The sequence below is a fragment of the Limanda limanda genome, chromosome 6, assembly GCF_963576545.1.
Source record: "Limanda limanda chromosome 6, fLimLim1.1, whole genome shotgun sequence".
NCBI classification, from domain to species: domain Eukaryota; kingdom Metazoa; phylum Chordata; class Actinopteri; order Pleuronectiformes; family Pleuronectidae; genus Limanda; species Limanda limanda.
In genome coordinates this window covers 25,597,568-25,619,626 of record NC_083641.1, presented here as the reverse complement: position 1 = coordinate 25,619,626, position 22,059 = coordinate 25,597,568, and the positions used below count along the sequence as shown (strand labels likewise).

Genomic DNA, 22,059 nt, shown 5'->3' with positions numbered 1-22,059 from the left:
AGAATAATTACACAGAAACTAGAGCATCTAATATATGTCACAAAAGGAAAAGGTGTTGAAGTAGAATTTACATTTACTGTCCATATGTAATAATGTGCAAAACATATATTTTACAATTAATTAAAGTAGTTATATAATGTTATAAAACTAGCTGTGGCAAAAACTAGAGTCAACAGTTACAGTGGGAAATGCATTAACATTTTTATAACCTCTTCTTTTCACCACAGTGATAATAAAGGCTGCACCCAATTAGTTTTTATGCTTACATGCATATATTAACTCCAGCTCCACAACTTGTTTATGCAATTTATATTACTTCATTAGCTGTTATCATTATTATCCTTTTTACATAAAATTAATTCTTATTCGATTATATGGAGGAAATACCGTCTGCAGTTTCACTTCAATAAAAAAAGGAAATATTGAAAGCAGAGTAAAGTTATGTCCGGATTCTGGCAGCTTCAGATCCAGAAATATGCAAATCGACTTGGAATCAGCGGAGAACAGATTTCCAGTCTGAGACGCACAGAGGGCTCTGCAAATATGTTTGGAAATTTCATGTCACAAGATTGAATTAAATAACTAAGATACTCTCGCTGCTTCGTGTGTGTGTTTGTGTAATAAAGTGAGGTGCAATTAGCGAGTGGCGAACAACAAGATTAAAGTGGGACGCTAACTGCATGTGGACGGGCGAGGTAGGAGAGAGAGTTTGAAAAGCAGAGGCCGTTCCAATGCACTGATGCTGCAGGTTTCCTACGTTCAAATGCACATGAAATGTCAATTTTTAAAAGAGAAACACTTTATTTCTGTGTGTGCAGCTCTGCCAACTCAGGCCACGAGAACTGCTCCGAGTGACTCACGTTTGCATATAGAGGTGAAACACCAGCACAGACCAAAAAGCCCTCGGCACGAGTGGAATCTCTCGGAGCTGGAAAATTACCACACAGGCTCAGAGAAATTGACTTTCCTCAAGTAAAAAATTGCATCTCGCCCTCTTTTCTACCTCCGCCGGATTTGTGCAGCGGCAAAAATAGGCAGCACGCATGCGGCTCGCGTGCCGGCATTCAGGCTCGCACACACACACCCACCCACACACACACACACACACACACACACACACACACACACACACACACACACACACACACACACACACACACACACACACACACACACACACACACACACACACACACAGAAGTGAATCAGTCATATCTGAACTCATGAGGTTACTGTACTTCAAATAAAATATACAGATTATAACGCTAATTAAGAGATGTGCGTATAAGATTGTGATCAATCATCCCATTGCATTTTTCAGCCTGTGTGTTTCTGAAAGATAATGCTCAACAATGAACCTCCATCTTTTTTTCATCCCCCATTTATCAAAATAAGACTTTATGACTCTTTGATATGCTCTAACAACACCTAATTAGAAAATTACCCATTATATTCCCTGCAAATTGTTCTTTTTTCCATTTTACCGTGTTACAAGCCTTGTTTGCTTTTGTGTGTTTGAAATATATTTACTTTACATCCATTCTCCCTGACATTGTTCATGTCTGTGTTCCAGTTTTGACTTGGTGACCAACGGCGGCATCGCCATCGCGCTGCACACACACACACACACACACACACACACACACACACACACACACACACACACACACACACACACAGACACACACACACACACACACACACACACACACACACACACACACACAGACACACACACACACACACACACACACACACACACACACACACGCACACTTTGCTTCCATTAGCGTTGCCAATCTTCTCTTGGAGAGATTTCAGATATGCAAATGTAAAGATGTTCCTGCTGCCCAGTCGATGTAATCATATTAGAAATTCAGCATCTGCATGTGTTTCTGCTCCCGATGCTTCTCGGTGACCTGAGTTTCTCTGAGCAGCGAAACGTGGTCGGATCGGAAAGGATCAGCCAAGCGTCCCCTTCCCGGGACATGATTTAATCTTAGGGGCCGCTGCTGCTGCTGCTGCTGCTGCTGCGAGTCGCAGACTGTTGGCAATTAAATTAGGGATGATTCTAAAAAATGCTGGGCATGTACCCGACACTGAGGTGCCACAGGGTGGAGGGGCTGGAGGAGCAGCTCCCTCCTTCCTCCCGGAACACCACACATTCAGACTCAGCAGGTTTTAGTGCGATGGATCAAAGTGCCACCTTCTCCGAGCACTTTTCATATAAGTACGCCTCATCTCCTCTGATGAGTCCCCTCACAGACACACACACACACTGTGAGACCCCGGCTCGGGACGGGAGCGGCCCAAAGTTGTTCCCTTACCCCCCTCCCTTCTTGCCTTTCAGGAGTAATTCACAATAAGAAAATTGATCTTTCCTAAAAAACGGACAGTGGTAATAAAAAGAGTGAGACCTCTCTGACGGCACATGGCCCTGCTGAGGGGGAAAAAGACCCAGAATGCTATTGACAGGAGGGACAATTCAATGTTGGACTAAAAGCTTCACACAAAGGGCTCAGCGTGGACATGGGGGTACTTAGGTTCACTCTGGGCCACATTCTGGATCATAAGTGCAAAATGTGACAGGCAGCAGCCAACTTACGGCGTGTAGAGCAACAAATGGGGCCATCTTAAACTTAAGTTAAGTAAAAAGGTCATAGTTAAATGGTGTATTTATTTTAAATCAAGCTTAAATTAAATAATTGTCCTTATAGCTCTAATTTTTGTTCAATTACTACAGGGCACTTTTACAGTTTCAGAAAGAAAACTGCAAACCAGCATCACCACAGACTCGTGCTCCAGTTACTATAAAAAGCAATCTGCATTGTGCTGAGACAAATTCTTAGAAGCTTCCTACATTAACTCACAGGTTTATTTACTGCTCTGTTATGTTTAAAAAAATGTTTTAACAATGGAAGATATAATGTGCTGATTTTTAAGATGTCTTGCAGTTTATAATGATCCCCGGAGACTGTGTTTTGATGAATGAGAGGCCGAGCATGGGGAATTAAAAAACAGAGGATCAGGCGCTGACTCACCACTCTGGATATTTAAAGCGTGGTGCTTGTCTATGGTCCACCCTCCCAGTTTGGAGGCTGTGAGTTCGTATCCCTGCAGAACGGCCGTCCTCTTCTCCCACAGAATAAGATCCGGACACGACTCGTACTCGAAACCCACAGATACTGGAAGGGAGAGAAGTAAACATAAAACCAGCATTAGTGAACTCTCTGTGTGTAAACTAAGCATTATTCTATATTCGATTTACACTCTGCTTACCGAAGGCTTCAGACAGGCCGTAGACCTTCTGGCTGTAGACGTCCGCCTTGTCCCACACAAAGTAATACGAGAGGTTGGGGGCGGCGGGAAACCACTTTCTGAACAGCCGGCCCTCCACGGCCACCATGAGGTGAACCTTCATCAGGTTGAAAGGGATGCTGGAGTGGCTGAGGGTCACTCTCAGTATTGACTTGTAACCTGGGGTCCTGCTGCTTAAATAGCCCAGTTTCATATCTGATCCTGGAATCGGCACTTCCTCCTGCAGGGACTGTGGACACACAACAAAACAACAAATGCTTATCGACGACAGAAAGAAAAACACAAATCGTTAGCCGGCCGCGCTGAAAATGCTAAACTGATTAGAAATGTATTGTCTTTGGGGTTTGTGTCTGCATTAAAAAGTGATAAGTCATCTTTTCTTCAGGCAGATTATCAATTTGTCATTTCTCTGGTCAGCGGCCACTCTCACCTTTGTCAGATATTTTTTCCACAGCCTCATCTCCAGCTGAATATTTGGACCCGAGGGGAATTAGAAATATCAATCGGACGACAATTACACTCATGCGCGATGACGGATTTGTTCATTATGTACTCCAGTGAGTATTTTTCATAATTGATTGAATAATAGCAGGTCCTTCATTAGGACAATAGCCTTTCCCCCGCAATCCATATGACAAAGGCATCACAAGAGCACCCCCCCCCCGGGCTCAGGGATTTTATAGCGCAATGTTATTAAAAGTTAATGTGGGTATTTCAGCTGAGGTCAGACCTGCGACCTCTCGATGATGCAGGAGCAGGTCAGCAGTCGAGCGGGGTTTGGATTCAGAGTCAAGGGTCGACATCACAGGTCTGGTTGACCAACTCTGCTCTAATGGAGTCACCTCCGCTCGCTGGTCTCCACGGAGAAGAAGAGGACGACAATTAAAACAACTACACACACAATCTGCTTCCTTTCATCAGAGTGTAGCTACGCCTGGAAATCAGAATCCTCCTCTTCTCTGTGGACGATTTGGATGATGTCCCTGTAAAGTGCACTTACAGCTCAAGGAAAAGACGAGGCTGCTATAAATAGAGCGGACTGCATAACTAAATTCACTGATATGCCATAAATCTTATGAAGCAAACTGGGAGACAAAGTAATTAGGGAAGGGCACAGAGACGCCTGCTAGCCACAGTGCAGCCACACATGCAGCTGCTCAGTCAGGCCCATGCAGGTGTGTTCTGCCCGACAACAAGACAAATTACTAGGGATGGGGGGGAAAATCGATTCAGTTACAAATCGCGATTCTTGTGAATGACGATTTTAAATCGCCATGCTGCCTACCAAATCGATTTTTTTTTTAAAAAAACAACATATTTATTGGTTTATAAGGGGGGGGATATATGGGGGGAGCAACATCACCCCAGAGCATGTTAACCAGCTCTTGTTTTTGCACAAGAATCTAAACATACCCAAGCAGTAGCTTTGTATCGCCTACATGCAAACAACAATAGCCTACTTTTGGTTTATTTCAAAGTTTATGTATATTTTAAGTAAACTTTTATTCATTCTATTTAATTTACCTTTTATTTATTGTTTAAAAGTAGCCTAGGTGGCTTACATTTCTTAATCTGTCAGTTTGTGTGCAGTTGACAGGGGCTATACAATAATAGGGCACATTTGTATTTATTTTCTCTATTGGCTACCCGGCAGTCATTAAGTTAATGTTAATATTTGAAATAAAACTTGTAAAGCTCTAAGTGAATTTGACTGTGTTGTATTTGAAGGTATGATTAAACATTTTTCCATGGTCCAGTATTTAAAAAAAAAATAACCAAAAGAAATCCCAGGAAATAGTAATATCGAATCGCAATACCCACAGAAATCGCAATACATATCGTATCGCCACCTAAGTATCGTGATAGTATCGTATCGGGAGGTCCCTGCCGATTTCTGTCCCTACAAATTACATGAAGTCAATTTGGACAGGTATCAAAATATATATACAGTCGATATAAAAACACAAATCCTTTCAATTGGCACCTAGCGCTTTTAACCTGGGGGCTAACAACCCTGGAGAAATTAAAAAAACGTCCAGCTGGTTTTTCTGCCGTGGCGAGGTAATCATCATCACTCTGCGGCCGGACAGAACAATGTAACACTGTGAATTGTCCGAGTTCCTCGAGCCAATTACACCGGAGAGATAAAATCAACGGCCCGCCCTGAGCCGGAGTTACTATCACACTCGTGCTTGATGAATAGTCGTGGTGGTCTCTACCAGATGTGTGGCATGAATCATTTTTGGAGGAGAGACCCCGTGTGGATCACAACCTGCAGGCTAGAAGGGAAAGCAGGTGTGTGGGTGGGGGGGCAATCACCTGGATCTCGGGCACCACGGTCCCGCGCTCGGCGCAGGAGCCGGCGAAGGCGGTGAGCGCGGCCGGCGACACCACCGGGCTCGGCCGGGTGAAGCCGCTGATGTCACAGCTCGGGATGTCGTTCTCCTCGTGCCGCATGACGATGGTGTCCATGACGAAGAAGCGTCCCCATGGCAACCACAGCGTGTGCTCCTGGGTGATGAACGGAGCGCGCTCAAAGTGCAGCGCGATGGCGATGCCGCCGTTGGTCACCAAGTCAAAACTGGAACACAGACAGGAACAATGTCAGAGGAGGATGGATGTGAAGTAAATATATTTCAAACACACAAAGTAAACAATGCATGTTACACGGTAAAAATGGATAAAAACAACAATTTACAGGGAATATAATGGGTAATTTTCTAATTAAGTGTTGTTAGAGCATATCAAAGAGTCATAAAGTCTCATTTTGATAAATGGGGGTTGAAAAAAAGATGGAGGTTCATTGTTGAGCATTATCTTTCAGAAACACACAGGCGGAAAAATACAATAGGATGATTGATCACAATCTTATACGCACATCTCTTAATTAGCTTTATAATCTGTGTATTTTATTTGAAGTACAGTAAACGCATGAGTTCAAATATGACTGTTTCCCTTCTGTGTGTGTGTGTGTGTGTGTGTGTGTGTGTGTGTGTGTGTGTGTGTGTGTGAGTGTGAGAGTGTGATGCACTGCTCCTGTGCTCACATTTATACGCGGGAGAGAAAGAGATTTGTGCTGCAGGAGGGAAGCAGCCGCCACTTCTCTATCGATCTCTGAGACGAAGGCTGTCCACTCTCACATCAGTCTAAAAGCCCCGCAATGCAATCCCATCTACTGTTGCATTGTGGGACCTCTACCTCCGCACACTGACCCGAGCGGGTTCTCGGCAAAAACAGGCTGAGCTCGGGCGATTCCATCACCTCTAACTGCCGCCCGGTGACAACGGCACGCCTGCACCTGCACCGGACTTCTGCAGCGCTTGTCACTTCTCTTTTAAGAGCCAATTAGCCGCGGGTCAGCCGGCGGCTCGGGGGACCGGGGCCTTATCCTCGCATGGGAAACATCCTTTTACAGGTAAAAGAAGCAGGTCCAAATGATGGCCTCTAAACGGGGGAAAAATCCCTCCTGGTTTAAGCTCCTATATAAAGAATCTGCTCAATCTAGCTTCCCTTGAGGGGGAACATCTGATTGGCCGTGGCGATAAACAACGGTTTGTTCCGCCCTTGGTGTTTTGCCCTTGGCTCGGTCGGAGCGGAGTGAGTTGAACCGACTGACGAGGGGGGGGGGCTGGGACGGCGCTGCCCTTGTGCTGCGGCGATCCGTCAGCGAGCCGTGCAGCCGGAGCCGGTCAGCCCCGCGTGACACCTGGCTGGCTCTGGCTATGCGACGGCCAAAACACTTCTGGACAGTTTCCCCACGGGCGGCGCCGGGCCAGTCGATGGCGAGGTTCACTGGTCGTTATCGATCATGACAACAGCCTTAAGCCATGTGACAAAACTTATTAGGCTACCTACAACAGCCTTGCCTGCTGGTGCCCTTGGGAAACGCATCAAGCTCGAAGAGTTAACCCTGCCGATGAACTTGGCATGCCTCATACAAATTATACACAATCATTCCTCGGCCGATGTGTGTTTATAACGAACCGGGCGGCATCAAGGACACAGCCGAGTTCCGTAAGAATGAAAAAGAGCCGACCCTCGGGATGCAGGTGTGGTGGGAACTTCGGAGGGTGTGTGATTGAAATGGGCGAAATATAACGAGTACAGGAAGTACAAATTCAAACTATCGAATCCCCTTATAAAACTACACTTTCGTAGACCTGGACCAAATGGACTGAGTATGTAAAACCAGTTAGATCTGATGTTATTTGAATATACTTGTGTTTTGTGTGATGTGATGTGTGCTCCCCGGTTGTGTTCTCTGTACCTCTGTTATTCCTACATGGAGTAATTTAGGTCCATAAAACAAAACCCCAGTATGAACAAAATCACCCAAACGTACTACATCCATCCTTTCTTATGTCCTTAACAGACTAAAGCTGTAGTTAATGTATGTGATGGAAATGTGCCTTTCTAAATAAAAAGAGAATTTCAAAAAAAAACAACTACACTTTTGTTTTATGTGGATCTGCACCAAATTACACACACTCCCCTAAACATGCCTGATTTATTCAAACATGTCCAAGAATTATTCTCAGAGAAATCAAAGAAAATGTGGAAAAACACCCGATCTCGCAATGTTAAAATAAATCCTAGATCCGACCCCTGAACCGGATCCACAGCTGAATGTAATGGCTTCTATTCCTGATTCCTGATCTGCACCACATCCTTCCAACATGTTTCATGGTTGATCTGTCCAGTAGCTTTTGTGTAAACCTGTGATTTTACAGGCGAATAAACAAACGCAGATGAAAACATCTCCTCCTTGCCGCCTGGAGGTAATCGTTGCTATTTTAAGGACGGATCCTTTTAAATCAAGCCATAGAGAGAAGGCCGGTTTGCTCCTATACATCACGGCTCCTATAGAGGTCCTCGCCTCACCTAATAATGCAATAAGCCGGACTCCATGTCAGACTTTTACTCATTATTGGAGAAAAGCATAAACGGGAACGGGTCTGTCTCAAAGCTCAGCCAGGCGGAAAATGGCTACACAGCTGCAAAGAAACTAAACTAACCTCTTTTGTTTAGGCCAGAAAAAGTTTTCTAGATAGTGGAAAAGGTAATTTAAAAAAGTAAGCCCTTAGACAATAAAGAACACATCATAAAAATGAGTTGAGACAGCTTTCCTATTTCTAAGTGGCCGAACAGGTGCATTTCTGATTTCACGCTGCACTGAGCGTGTTTACAGTGATTGCAGGGGAGCTGCAGGAGACCGGGCATGTTTACAGGGGGAACCTGGGAGATGGAGTAGTGTTTACACATATTCCGAAAGAGAAGAAAGAGTACTGAGCTCTGCAAAAAGGAAAAACAGACGGATGCATAAGGAAAAATGGGACATGCATAAAAGGGAAAAGGATGGAGATGAGGAAAGCCAGTGTGGTGGAAAGGACATGAGACCTGAGCTCAAGGAAAAGCAGAGGAAGCAAGTAAAGGAGGAGCGGCCGGAAGGGAAAGGAAAGGCTTAAGGGCTCCGGGTGATTAGAGGAGGAAGAGTGTGAAGGGATGGAGAGCGAGAGGGAGGAAGGTCAAGCTGATGAGGTGAAGATGAGAGATATTTTTTTTTTTTTTTTTTGTGTAAAATCAGATAGAAGAGGAGAGTGACAAGAAGACGGAGGCAAGAATGATCAAGATCAAACCGGCCGGCAGAAACCTGGGCCTGAGTGTCTGATAAAAGTGTCGGGGGGGAGTGGGGCGCGGAGAGCAAACACCGATTCCCTGCTGTGCTGTGATCGGGGGGGCTTGGTTGGCCACAAAGCTTCTCTAACACCGGCCACTATGACAGATATGGGGGACTGTATGTGTTTTCGCAATCTGATCTTGAGAGGAAAAGAAACCAGAAGCTATAGACATAATATTTCTCGGAGTTTCTCTCTTTCACAGCAAAACCAATCTGAGGTGTTGGTCCGCGTGTTTTCTGAGAAACTCGCGAGTCGCCGGAGCAGGTGGTGGCGCCGAGTCGCCAGGAGAAAAGACACACGGCCACTTTTTAGAACTCTTCACGACAACAATTCGTCTTTTTTCTCCAAACGGCTTCTCGTGGTAGCGCCATGAATCAAGCGGCACCTCAGACAATGAGTTTATTGACAAGGTCAGAGGCTTCTTGCCGAGGCAGGAGATGTATGGATTCGTCTGAAGAAGATAACGCTAATGATCCACGTCAATCAGCCCAGTCAGTAAGTGGTATTTTATGGATGCAGGCTTTGCAGCTACATCGGTAAATTTGTGGTTAGGGACCAAAATATTGTCCCATGCGTGACATTGATGGCAAATTAAATAAGTGCCGACAAAAGGAGGCGGATGCACAGTAAATTAATCGCGTGTCTTAACTTAAATGTCTCACTTAACTCTCCGAATCCTCCATTGTCAGATAAATAATGTCCATCTGCACTTTGCTTCATAGCCCCAGTGAGCCGCTTTGAATCGGCATATTTTATGCTTTCCCCCTCCCTTGTTGCTACTGAAGCATAACTCATGAGTGCACCAGAAGGGCTTTGTTTGATTTCTCTGGGAATTGAGCCGAGAACTCCAAAATTGGACCAAATGAAAGCGCAAAGCAGATCAATGGCTGCACAGTTTGCTGTGGCAACTGAGGTTTTTTCCTTTTTCTTCTCTCCGTGCCGTCATTAGAATTCAGCGCAGCCAAACAACAGCAATCTGACAATAATGTAAGCATCACTGTATCATCTCCGCAGCGCATGTTTAGGTTAGCAGTTAGTGTTTGTGTGTGTGTCTGTGTGTGTGTGTGGCTCTTACCTTCCATCCTGCCGGGTGATTGTGTAGCCATAAGACGGGTTGTTGATGAAACTGATGTTGACTCCGACCAGCGGCGTTCCGTCCGAGGTCACCACTTGTCCACGGATGACACAAGCATGGCTGAGTGAGAAGGAGCCACACAGTTAGAATGATGGAACAATCAACAAGTGCAAATACACAACAAATACACAAATAACTTCTGTAAACTACAGTTTTTGTTTTTTATTGCATCACACTTTTGTTTTGCTGAGTTTCTACTGTTATCTGCCGACCTGACATATGGATAAAATATTAAAAACACATATCAATAGTAGCTGGTTTGATATATCATAACCAGAAAGTCAAAGAATACAATAAAGATGAATCAACACCACAATGAAAAAGACGATTTCAGTTTTGACAAAGTGTCAATCATTGGAGAGCAGGATCTTGGATGTCAGTGCAGTGTACAGGCATCAGAGATCCAATGCACAATGACACGTACACAAGTATATGATTGCTTCCTTGAACTAACAGAAATCAACCAGTGGGAAACGGTGGTTGTTATCAAAAGGAAATACTGTACACAATAAAAGCAGAGAGCTCCAGAAGAATCAGAACATGATAACACCTCCTAGGTTTCTCTCTGAGGGTGTTTCCATCCAGAAAGGCAGGATAATGAGATAAGGAAGCTTTATTTTGCTTTTGCTCTAATTAAAAAAAAAAAAAGAAGGCAGATTTATCTTTTCCCATTACAGAATGCAAGAGCGGGAAATAATAGGCCTGCAGATTGCAGGACTTGCTTGGCTGGTTATCAGGAACCTCCACAGATTCCCAGACTGACACGGAGTCTCCAGAAGCCGAATAAATTAGATCTGATCATCGGTCCCCGCCAATCAATAGTGGGACGTCATCCAAACTCAACTGCTAATCTCAGTGAAGTGATGAGACCAGACCTCTCTGTATCACGTCCCCCCCCCCCGCTGAGCTCTGCCCTCATCATTAGCGAGACCCGACTATCGGTCAGCCGGTGTTTCTGTAATCGTCTGCAAAAAACTCGGTCCCCAAACAAAATGCCGCGCTGCCACTTCTTCATTAGACCGAAGCTATTTTTAATACATTTGGGTTTTAAACACTGCCACATACTGGAAACAATTAACACTAGCGTGTTAGTAGCTGCCCTCAACATGTCCTTACCAGAGGCAAGATCATTCACCCCAAACTAGCCCGGTCCCCAGGAACCCTGTTTTATGTTAATTAGGGCGAGTCTCCTTCAGAAGACCTTGGCCGTCCACCACCAGCGAGGAGACATTGCTCTGAATCCTTCAGCTTATACCCAAAGATCCTTGTAGATTCATTTACATAGAATTACTACTAAAGCTAACCCAGCGTTAGCCTGGCTGTCTACGATTAATCATTCATGCCGGCAGTTTATTTTAGAGTCATGTTTGAAGAGGCAATCATCCACATTTTTCTTCAGACGGAGCCGTGAAAGTGGAACTATCTCCACGCTGCCTCTGTGAACCACATGGGGAGATGATTCCTCGCCGTCAAGACAAATGATTTAAATATTGACATCAAATACAGCAGAGGGGGGGAAAAGCAGCAAAGGAACCATGAAGCGTTCTGTCGCGGAAACTTCTTCTCCCGCCCCCTCATGTGTGAGATTTCACTCGTCCAGGAGGCTTCACAAAGTCGAAAAAGGACAATATCTCCAACCTCCAGTTTCTCGTTCATCATCCGCAGAGGGCAGAGAGAGGACATGCGGTGAAAGATAAACAGGTGAGGCCCCTGGACTCTGCAGGACATTGTCTCTGCTCTGGCTTCTTTTAAGAAGGAGTATTTTAGAAGACAAGACTCGGTCCACCAGAGTCTTGAGATGGATGTTTGTCTCTGCTCCACTAACTCTGTGACATTAAGAACTTGCTCCATTCGAAGACGCATCTCTGAGGAAACTGTCGGTGTCGCAACAGGACAAATTTCGGTATCTGCTTTTTCTAAGTGGCGGTGTGAATCAAGGTCGCTGTCGGATAACAGTCTTTTGGGTTTTCGCGTGTTGAGAGGAGCAGGATTGATATTTACAGCAGCGACTCACTACCTCTTCTACTAATTTACCACAAACCACAGAGGTGTGCGTGTCGCTTTCGGAAAACCAGTGACTGCTAATGAGCGTCAACAACCACTGGTTAACAAAACATAAATATCACAGACAGTACGGTATGAATTTTGAAAACGGTCCACTTCACCAGCACCAGGGAACGACAGTGCTCCGTAGTATTTCAGACGAGATCCAAAAATATACGTCCGACTTAAGTATAGAGTCCTTTCAGTGAGCAAGGCTAATAAATGGTACCATCACCGCAGAGGCAACAAAAACATAATTACCAATGCAAATTAGTTGATTATAGGGTGAAGCCTGCTGTGAATACAAGCGTGTCACTGCAGCACCGTGTTGGGTAAATTCTCAGCTCTCCAAATATATAACGCTGCTAAACGCCACTGAGGAAAAAAACAAACAAGAGATTTCCAGGCACTAATGCTAATAAAAGAGTTGTAAATAAAATGATGAAAGTGCAAGCCTGTAAATTAAGGGCCTGGCGTCTGCCTTGCTGTTATAAGCCAGCTATCAATCTTCGGTCAAATTGTTCCTCGGACAAAGTCCCTGTTTACTATTCTAGTCAGCGCCCGTCGCCCGGCCCGGGCAGCGCCTCGTGTTGTGTGTCACGCTGGAGAGTCGAGACATTCTATGCAGTGGCAGATGCTTTATTTAGTGGCACCTTTGCAGCTTTTTGTGGTGCGAAACATCAGAAATAGCACTCCAACATGTCTGCTAGCATGAGGAAGTGGTTAGTGGATCAATAGAGGGATGATCGGGTGACGTGGGGGGGGGGCAGGCGTATCGGGAGGATGCCGAGACCGGGGCCTGGAAGGCTCATCTGAAGCCCAGGGCCCCCTGTCACAACTGCTCATATCTGTCAGTGGGTGGGGAATGAATACCAGGCATGAATAATAGATCAGCACTGATATTTTTAGGTGAGCCCAGGCCTCCAATCTTGCAGCTCATCTCTGGATTCTCTGATTTTTACTTATTTATGAACTGCATCTTCTTGTGAGAGAGAGAGAGACAAGAGTATTACTCAATCCCGTACGCCTCTTCCCTCTGTCCGGTGGAGATCTGCAAAATGTTGAGTGGTTCTTGAAAATCCCGGGGATACAAAAATGTCAATGAGGGAAAATGTCACAATGGATGTTACGAGTGGTTCTCCGAGGCGTCAGAGTGAGGCCGTGTGAGGAGGCGGCAGGGAAATGTAAATTCACAGCCAGCGAGTGGATGTGTTGATTATGATTTCTCACACGTGTCACCTCTCACCCGATCATTCTGTATTTTTCTAAAGCTGCTTGAAGACACACACCAGTATTTCCTGAAATACTGGATGTTAGAACACACATTAAGAAATGTCCAAGTCAGATGCTATGGACATTCGCCCGAAATGTCAGAGAACTTCACAGCGAGCGAGTAGATGTGTTGATTATGATTTCTCACACGTGTCACCTCTAACCCGATCATTCTGTATTTTTCTAAAGCTGCTTGAAGACACACACCAGTATTTCCTGATATTTTCCAGAAACACTTTATACGACAAAACAAAAGGTCCCAATCAGTTGCCACGGACATTCCCTGGAAATGTCGGAAAACTTCACATTGAGGCGAGTGGTCATGACGGACGCAAAACTGAAAAAAACAACAAACAAATATAATTAAAATATCTCAGGATCAAAAAGAGAGGGAAAATGGCAACTTGAAAAGAAACTGAGGTTGTTGTGAACGAGTCCGACCGACAGAATCTGCGTTCTTCATATGTCTGAAACAAGCAAACTACGGCGTTAAAGACCAACAGGCTGAATACAAACTGTTTCCATGAGGTGAGACTGAACACATTAGGTTTTGCAATCATCACACTATTCTCAACAAGCACCCAATAATCAAAAGATGATTATACCAAAGGAAACGACCCTGCTGGACCAGGAACATTTCTAAAAACGGATCTGTCCTTCACGTAAATAAGACAAATTAAATTTTTGTAAACGATGTGTTGATTATGATTTCTCACACGTGTCACCTCTAACCCGATCATTCTGTATTTCTTAAGCTGCTTCAAGACAGACACCAGTATTTCCTGATATTTTCCAGAAGCACTTTATATGACAACACAAAAGGTCCCAATCAGTTGCCACGGACATTCCCTGGAAATGTCGGAAAACTTCATATTGAGTTTGAGTGGGCGTGATGGACGCAAAACTGATGTATCTCAGGATCAGAAAGAGAAGATATACGTAAGACACAGATGAAATGGCAACTTGAAAAGAAACTGAGGTTGTAGTGACTGATTCTGACCCACAGAATCTGCTGCTGCCTTCTTCATTTGTAAAAGACTAAATCCTAACAGATTTTTTCGTGCATTTTCCAGAGTTCATGCCTGAAACAAGCAAACTACGGCGTTAAAGACCAACAGGCTGAATACAGACTGTTTCCATGAGGTGAGACTGAACACATTAGGTTTTGCAATCATCACACTATTCTCAACAAGCACCCAATAATCAAAAGATGATTATACCAAAGGAAACGACCCTGCTGGACCAGGAACACTTCTAAAAACGGATCCGTCCTTCACGTACAAAGCAACAGCTCCACTGCAGTAAGAACAGTGACGTGTGAAACCTTCATTGTGAGAAAGATTTAAGTGTGAAAGCCTCAAATAACATCTGCTTAGTTCGTGTGATTTCTCGGCTGTTTTTGACGTCGTTCTATGAAATGTTATCAACGGGAGAAAAGTAATTTTTACTTATTCCCGACTTTTCCGCTATTTTGTTGTGATTGTTTGTTTCTCAGTGAGTATAATGCGCCGAGATGAGAGAGATCCATAACCAAGTGAGATGCAAATAAGGTGACACAGCCTCGCGAGCGATTAGAGATGAAAAGAGACGGAGACAAAGGGAACGGGAGGCAGGGGAATCTTACGGGACTCTGACAGCCATCCTGCCTGATATGAAAGCGTCTCCGATTCCACTGCTGGGGTGTCGTGAGCTCTGCCTCTGGGACTGGGCCTCAGATGGATTACAGTAAGAGTAATCACAATACATGAATATGAGATGCCTCGCCTGCCAGAGAATGCTCTTTTGCTTTTTTTTTGCCACATTCTATGTTTGTCAATCATCATCTGTCCATCATCCTTGGAGCGGCGGCGTGTGGGAAACCAGTCCCTGCCCATCTCAGCCTCCATCGCCCATGGCTGCCTCCCTCACACAGACATTTTGTTCCATGGGGTTGAAAAGAGCAAACATTTTACATCCAAAGAGATGTCAGTGCAATAACCGTGGCATTGTAATTGCACCGGCCGACATAAATAAACGAAAGCCGCCCGATTGATATGTGCTTGCACCTGAAAAGTCATTACCGGCGCGAGGTTAGCTCGGATGCAAATTCAAACTGCATCGCTGTGGAATCTAATGGAAATGAGCAGAGACGCACAACTGTGTGTACAATCAGAGTCAAGCATACCGGGAGGCGGAATTAAAATGTGAAACGTATTGAATCCAGCAGCTGGCGGAATGAGTGCAGGTCTCACTGGAAACCGACGCATGAAAGACCCGAGGACGACGTGGAAGAAAAAAAGAAAATTCAATTTAATATTGATGTCAAAAAAGACAACCTCCCCATGAAAATAATAGCTTTTCGTCTTGCTGTGGAATCTCCCACTGTGCTGGGGTGGGGGTGTCTGGTGGGAGGAATGGACACGTCACTCACTTGCCGTCGAAGGGGTTGGACCCGGGGACGATGTGGGTGCTGTCCCGGCCCACCAGGAAGCGCACCCGCTCGTAGAAGGTCTGCAGGTTGTTCTGTGCCGAGGACACCTGGGTCTCCTGGATGATGTCCAGGGGGTCCGGGGAGCCCACGCACAGGGGGGTGGTGTGACAGGTCGACTGCAGACAGCAGTCCGGATCCATGCAGTCCACCAGGCCGTCTGACAAGGTCAAACACACACACACATCCTCTCGTTTAACAAATACCCGGACACACACACACCTGGCAAGAGAAACCAAGCACTTGTGCATCTGAGTAGGGTTGCAAAATTCCGGGAATATTCAAAGGTGGAAACTTTCCATGGGAATTAACGGGAATATACGGGAATTAACAGGAATTAACGAGAATTAACGGGAATAAACCGGAAATGTTGTGGGTAATTTATACTAACTGTATTTACCTTGTCATATACAGACATAAATATAAACATTTTGTTTTGTCAGCATCCTGCACACTACAGCAGGCCTCAATAGCCCTGCTGTAGAGTGAAGGATGCTGGGAATTATCTGTACATGTGATGGAAGAATGCACAGTGGAGGGTTGAAATTCAACGTGCAGTGTGTGCTGCATCCAATACATCTTTAAATTTAATCAGCGTTTAATTTGCGTAGTTGTTTTTTTTTTTGTCAAAATTCCCAAAATTCCCCAAATTCCCAAAATTCCCGAGCTTAACTTCCCGTGGAAAGTTTCCGGAAAGTTTCCGGAAATTTATTAGTTTAGCACTTCGGCTGCTGTGTTACTACACAACCGCACGATCTCATCCTGGAGAACGTTCAAAAAACCAGCAGCGCTCGTTGTCATTTCTAATCTGTACTTTAGATGAAATAATGCAGAGGGAGCTGCTGTGCTACGCTCGTTCCTTTGCTGAAGTGGGTCATCGGACTCCCTTCTCTTTGCTTTCAGGGTCTATCTGGCCAGATGGGTGATAAAAATAAACCCTGCTGTCAGGAGTCAGTCAAATCCCCAGCAGCTTCCAATCCTCGCCACTGAGCGCCGTGTGGTCCCGGCCCGGTGTCACGGGGAGACAAGCGGCCTCGGCATGAATAAGGGATGCTAGCGCCGTAGCTTAAGCCCAGAATAAGGTCTGGAAGAAAGGAAGTCACGTCTCCCACTTGGCCCCGGGAGTGGTGCGGCCCCCCTGGCTGGCTGTGTGTGTGTGTGTGTTTGTGTGTGTGTGTGTGCCTGGCTCTGCTCGGGGCGAGTTAGAGGGCAGGGCCGGGACTTTCTCCCGGGGCCAGCGAATGCTCCGTGCTAGTCTGCTTTTTAATAAAAAACCCGGTGTCCATGCGACTGACTGGGAGCGATTCCTCATCCTCGCCTACAGAAGAGTACAAACGAGCCTGGGAAGTGTAACACCGGTACAGTGCGGCCGATTCTATTCGTCTAACTGTGTGTGTGTCCCTGGTCTCAGAAAAGGTAACGCTGCACCGATTGTGGTTTTACCTCCATCGTTGTCCTTGACGTCACTGCAGGCCGTTTCCATGGAGGTGTCGCAGCCAGTGCCCCTCCAGCCCAGCTGGCACACACAGTACCAGCCATTGTTACCCAGAGTGCACCTACCATTTCCATTGCACAGACCAGGGCAGCCCTCTGTGTGACAGAAAAGGACAAAGACAGCGGTTGGCACAGAATATCAACCAAAGCAGGTTTAATGGGGACACAAATGAAAACTGTTAATAGAATTCCAACAGTAGAAAACGATGACAACAAAGCAGCTTGTTGATGACAATGGATTGTTGCTAATATTTTTCTTGGAGAAAGGCTAAAGTCATTTTAAGACTTGTAAATGCGTGAGAGTGGCTTTAATGACCCTCCGCTGAAGTTGATTAATATCGTGCACCTTTTGTGAAGCTGCTAATATCCCTTTGCAGTAAAGAATCTGATAAGAGGGATCTTCTGAATCAATATTCACTCATTACAACGGTACATTGGCCTTATGCTACAGAAGCTGGGTAATGAGAGAGCTGGTGTGTATATATGACGGCGTTCTCGCACATAATTGGATCCGATATTTTATATGATTTTCCAATGCGACCATCGTTATGATCATAGAATTACCTCTGCTGTCGTCGGCAGAAAAAAAAAAGAAAGAAAACAGAATAGGCCGCAACCAAACTGCATTAGTTATTGAAGAAAAGATGTATATCAGTACTCGCTCTCCGTTTTGATAAATCGTCTCCAGACTCTTGTTAGAAATCAATAAGATTATCCTACAGGGAAAGCGGGTGTTTTGTCGTTAAGAGAAGGAGAATGCAGAATATAAAAAAAAAAAAGTGGATGAGCTCAGACGCATTATGCAGGGGAGGGAGGGAGTGTGGGGGGGGCATGTTCCTGGTCATGTGACTCCAGGGAAGCTAAAAGCAGTCTGGAGCAGAACGACAGGTGGAACATTCCTCTGTTTCTCTCCGAATAGGTCTTCACAAGGGCACAGATCACAGGATTATCTCGCCCATTTCTTTCTTTTTTTTTTCAGGGGCTGTTTGGAATCTATCTGGTGCCCGTCGCATCCCCCCAGCTGGGGCAGAGGCCGGGGGGGGGGGACGTCTCCCCCCGGATGTCAAAACACACGACTCTGTCACAGTTTGTGTTGTTAACAAGACGTCTAGATAGAGAGAGAATGCTAAGCTGACCCATTTTTATCAACTAGAGAAGAGCAGGGAGGAGGAGTAGGAGGAGGAGGAGGAGGAGGAGGAGGAGGAGGAGGAGGAGGAGGAGGAGGAGGAGGAGGAGGAGGAGGAGGAGGAGGAGGAGGAGGAGGAGGAGGATGGAGGATGGAGGATGAGGAGGAGGAAGAAGAAGAGGAGGAGGAGGAGGAGGAGGAGGAGGAGGAGGAGGAGGAGGAGGAGGAGGAGGAGGAGGAGGAGGAGGAGGAGGAGGAGGAGGAGGAGGATGAGGAGGAGGAGGAAGAAGAGGAGGAGGAGGACGGAGGAGGGAGGATGGAGGATGGAGGATGGAGGATGGAGGATGGAGGATGGAGGATGGAGGATGGAGGATGGAGGAGGATGGAGGAGGAGGAGGAGGAGGAGGAGGAGGAGGAGGAGGAGGAGGAGGAGGAGGAGGAGGAGGAGGAGGAGGAGGATGGAGGATGGAGGAGGAGGAGGGAGGATGATGGAGGATGGAGGATGAAGGATGAAGGATGAAGGATGGAGGATGGAGGATGGAGGAGGAGGAGGAGGAGAAGGAGGAGGAGGAGGAGGAGGAAGAAGAGGAGGATGGAGGATGGAGGATGGAGGATGGAGGATGGAGGATGGAGGATGGAGGATGGAGGATGGAGGATGGAGGATGGAGGATGGAGGAGGAGGAGGAAGAAGAGGAGGAGGAAGAAGAGGAAGATGGAGGATGGAGGATGGAGGATGGAGGATGGAGGATGGAGGATGGAGGATGGAGGATGGAGGATGGAGGATGGAGGATGGAGGATGGAGGAGAAGGAGGAAGAAGAGGAGGAAGAGGATGGAGGATGGAGGATGGAGGATGGAGGATGGAGGAGGAAGAAGAAGAGGAGGAGGAGGAGCTTCGAGGATGTGAATGGGGGACATTCATTAAAGTCCCAGAGGAGGAAACAGTGATGAGAGAAAAAGTGTTTAGAAAGATGAAGGCATAGAATCAGCACCAAGAATAGACGGGTGTGCAGATCACATGGTTCAGTGACATCAGCTGCTTTGTGGTTGTTGTTGAGTCGCACTACCATGACTCAGCAATCATCCACATCTATACATATTACTGTACATTTAATACTCATAAAGCAAAACGAGACTTGACTTTATCTGAAAAACTCCTGACGTTCAGTGATTCCTTTTGATCTGATTCATAAAAAAACACTTTAAACTTTATCCGATTATCGCCTTTCATTTCAACACAATAACTAAAGACCTGGTTTGATGATGTCGTGAAGCAGCAGGGAATCATGGGAGTTTATTTCTTCACCACAATTACCGATGGAAATCCACCTGACGCCAAACAGACGGGGATGAAGTATTTCAGTTTAAATCACGTAACGCTACTGGCAACAAATGATCAGGATCCATTACGAGTGACCTAGGAGAAAAAGACGCTAGCTGGCTAATTGTCTAACAGCGTGTTTTTCCGTCGTCACACATCATTTGCTCCGGACGTTTCAGCAGAGACGGATAAACTCAAACTCAAGGGTAAAGCGGATGTGACGCTATTAAAAGGCGATCAGAGTGAAACGTCCCATTACCTGGAATAGAACTGGGGATTTCTCTGGATTTGAGCATTTTGGACAATGTGAGTACACAAGTCGACAAGTTATACAACAGAGGACATTTGAATGAAGAGCTGTTAGATTCCTTTTGATCTGATACATAAAAAAAACACTTTAAACTTTATCCGATTGACGCCTTTCATTTCAAAACAATAACTAAAGACCTGGTTTGATTCACGTTACGCTAATGGCGACGAATTATCGACAAATTATTGGGAGGAGGAGGAGGAGGAGGAGGAGGAGGAAGAGGAGGATGGAGGATGGAGGATGGAGGATGAGGAAGAAGAGGAGGAGGAGGATGGAGGATGGAGGATGGAGGAGGATGGAGGATGGAGGATGGAGGAGGAGGATTGAGGATGGAGGAGGAGGAGGATGGAGGGAGGAGGAGGAGGAGGATGAGGAGGAGGAGGAGGAGGAGGAGGAGGAGGAGGAGGAGGAGGAGGAGGAGGAGGAGGAGGAGGAGGAGGAGGAGGAGGAGGAGGAGGAGGAGGAGGAGATGGAGGATGGAGGATGGAGGATGGAGGTTGGAGGATGGAGGATGGAGGATGGAGGATGGAGGATGGAGGATGGAGGAGGAGGAGGAAGAGGAAGAGGAGGAGGATGGAGGATGGAGGATGGAGGATGGAGGATGGAGGATGGAGGATGGAGGATGGAGGATGGAGGATGGAGGATGGAGGAGGAGGAGGAGTAAGAAGAGGAGGAGGAGTATGGAGTATGGAGGATGGAGGATGGAGGATGGAGGATGGAGGATGGAGGATGGAGGATGGAGGATGGAGGATGGAGGATGGAGGATGGAGGAGGAGGAGGAGGAGGAAGAAGAGGAGGATGGAGGATGGAGGATGGAGGATGGAGGATGGAGGATGGAGGATGGAGGATGGAGGATGGAGGATGAGGAGGAAGAAAAGGAGGAGGAGGATGGAAGAGGAAGTGGAGGAGGAGGAGGAGGAGGAGGAGGAGGAGGAGGAGGAGGAGGAGGAGGAGGAGGAGGAGGAGGAGGAGGAGAACTGGGGATTTCTCTGGATTTGAACATTTTGGATAACTTGAGTAAACAAGTCAACAAGTTATACAACAGAGTTCTCGTTGTTTTTTTTTGAGAGCTGTTAGATATTGCAACTTTAAATTATCAATTCATTAAATTATAAAGACATGTTTAGTCGGTTGGAATGGCCTCATGAAAACAAATTGTACAAATACAGCGACAGCTCTTTGTCTCTGTGCTTTCACCATCACAGACATTCATCTTCACTTTACACATTTACTTCAGAGGAGAAATATGGTTTTATTTTGTCGAATTGCGATTCGCTCCTCAGCGGCTGAATCAATACAGGTGAATAACAAAAGCAGCATGGCCCCGGTTTCACGCTATTCAACCACGGGGATGAATTATGGAGCATTAACATTTTTTTTTTTAAAGAAAAATAAATAATTCCATCTCCATGTTTCCTCTTGTTTCCCTGAAGAATAGAAGCGACCGTCAGAAGGCTAATACCGTTAGATCGCTCCTTGCCTCCGAGACATGCTCGTGCATTAGCTGTCCTTTTATTGAGCAAAATGGACAAAACAACTCGGGGTTCGACCAGTGGAGACAGATGATTAGTGCGCTCTGAATGTTTATTACCGAGGATAAATAAAGATCCGCTCTCTGGCTGGCATCGGTTCAACGTAATTGGACAGAGAGAGGCCCCCCCCCGCTGCGCCCGGCCCGAAAACAGCTCTGAACGTGAGCGTGCGAGTGTTGGAAAGGAGGACTCCTCCGGCAGCCGCTGCACTGCCAGGTGGTCCATTACCAAGGACACTGTGAGAGTGAGAGCGGGTGGGGGGGCTGCAGGCGGAGCGAGAGCAGCCTCCACCCCCCCGCCCCCCCGCCCTGCACCAACCAGACCATGAACTCTTTTAATTAGATAGGATGCGGCCTCAGCACCTA

The 22,059-nt window shown here is 46.1% G+C and overlaps 1 protein-coding gene across 6 annotated transcripts in view; it reads right to left on the bottom strand.

The window, feature by feature from the left end:
* tenm4 (teneurin transmembrane protein 4) overlaps positions 1-22,059 on the bottom strand; it is a 135,388-nt gene that overhangs the window by 39,232 nt on the left and 74,097 nt on the right. For all 6 annotated transcript variants that reach the window (XM_061073113.1, XM_061073114.1, XM_061073110.1 and 3 more), the window contains 6 exons: positions 17,357-17,503; positions 15,857-16,073; positions 10,072-10,191; positions 5,638-5,899; positions 3,280-3,547; positions 3,042-3,185 (listed from right to left, as the gene is read on the bottom strand). In XM_061073113.1, coding sequence (XP_060929096.1) covers positions 3,042-3,185; positions 3,280-3,547; positions 5,638-5,899; positions 10,072-10,191; positions 15,857-16,073; positions 17,357-17,503 — 1,158 coding nt within the window. The remainder of the gene's footprint in view (positions 1-3,041; positions 3,186-3,279; positions 3,548-5,637; positions 5,900-10,071; positions 10,192-15,856; positions 16,074-17,356; positions 17,504-22,059) is intronic.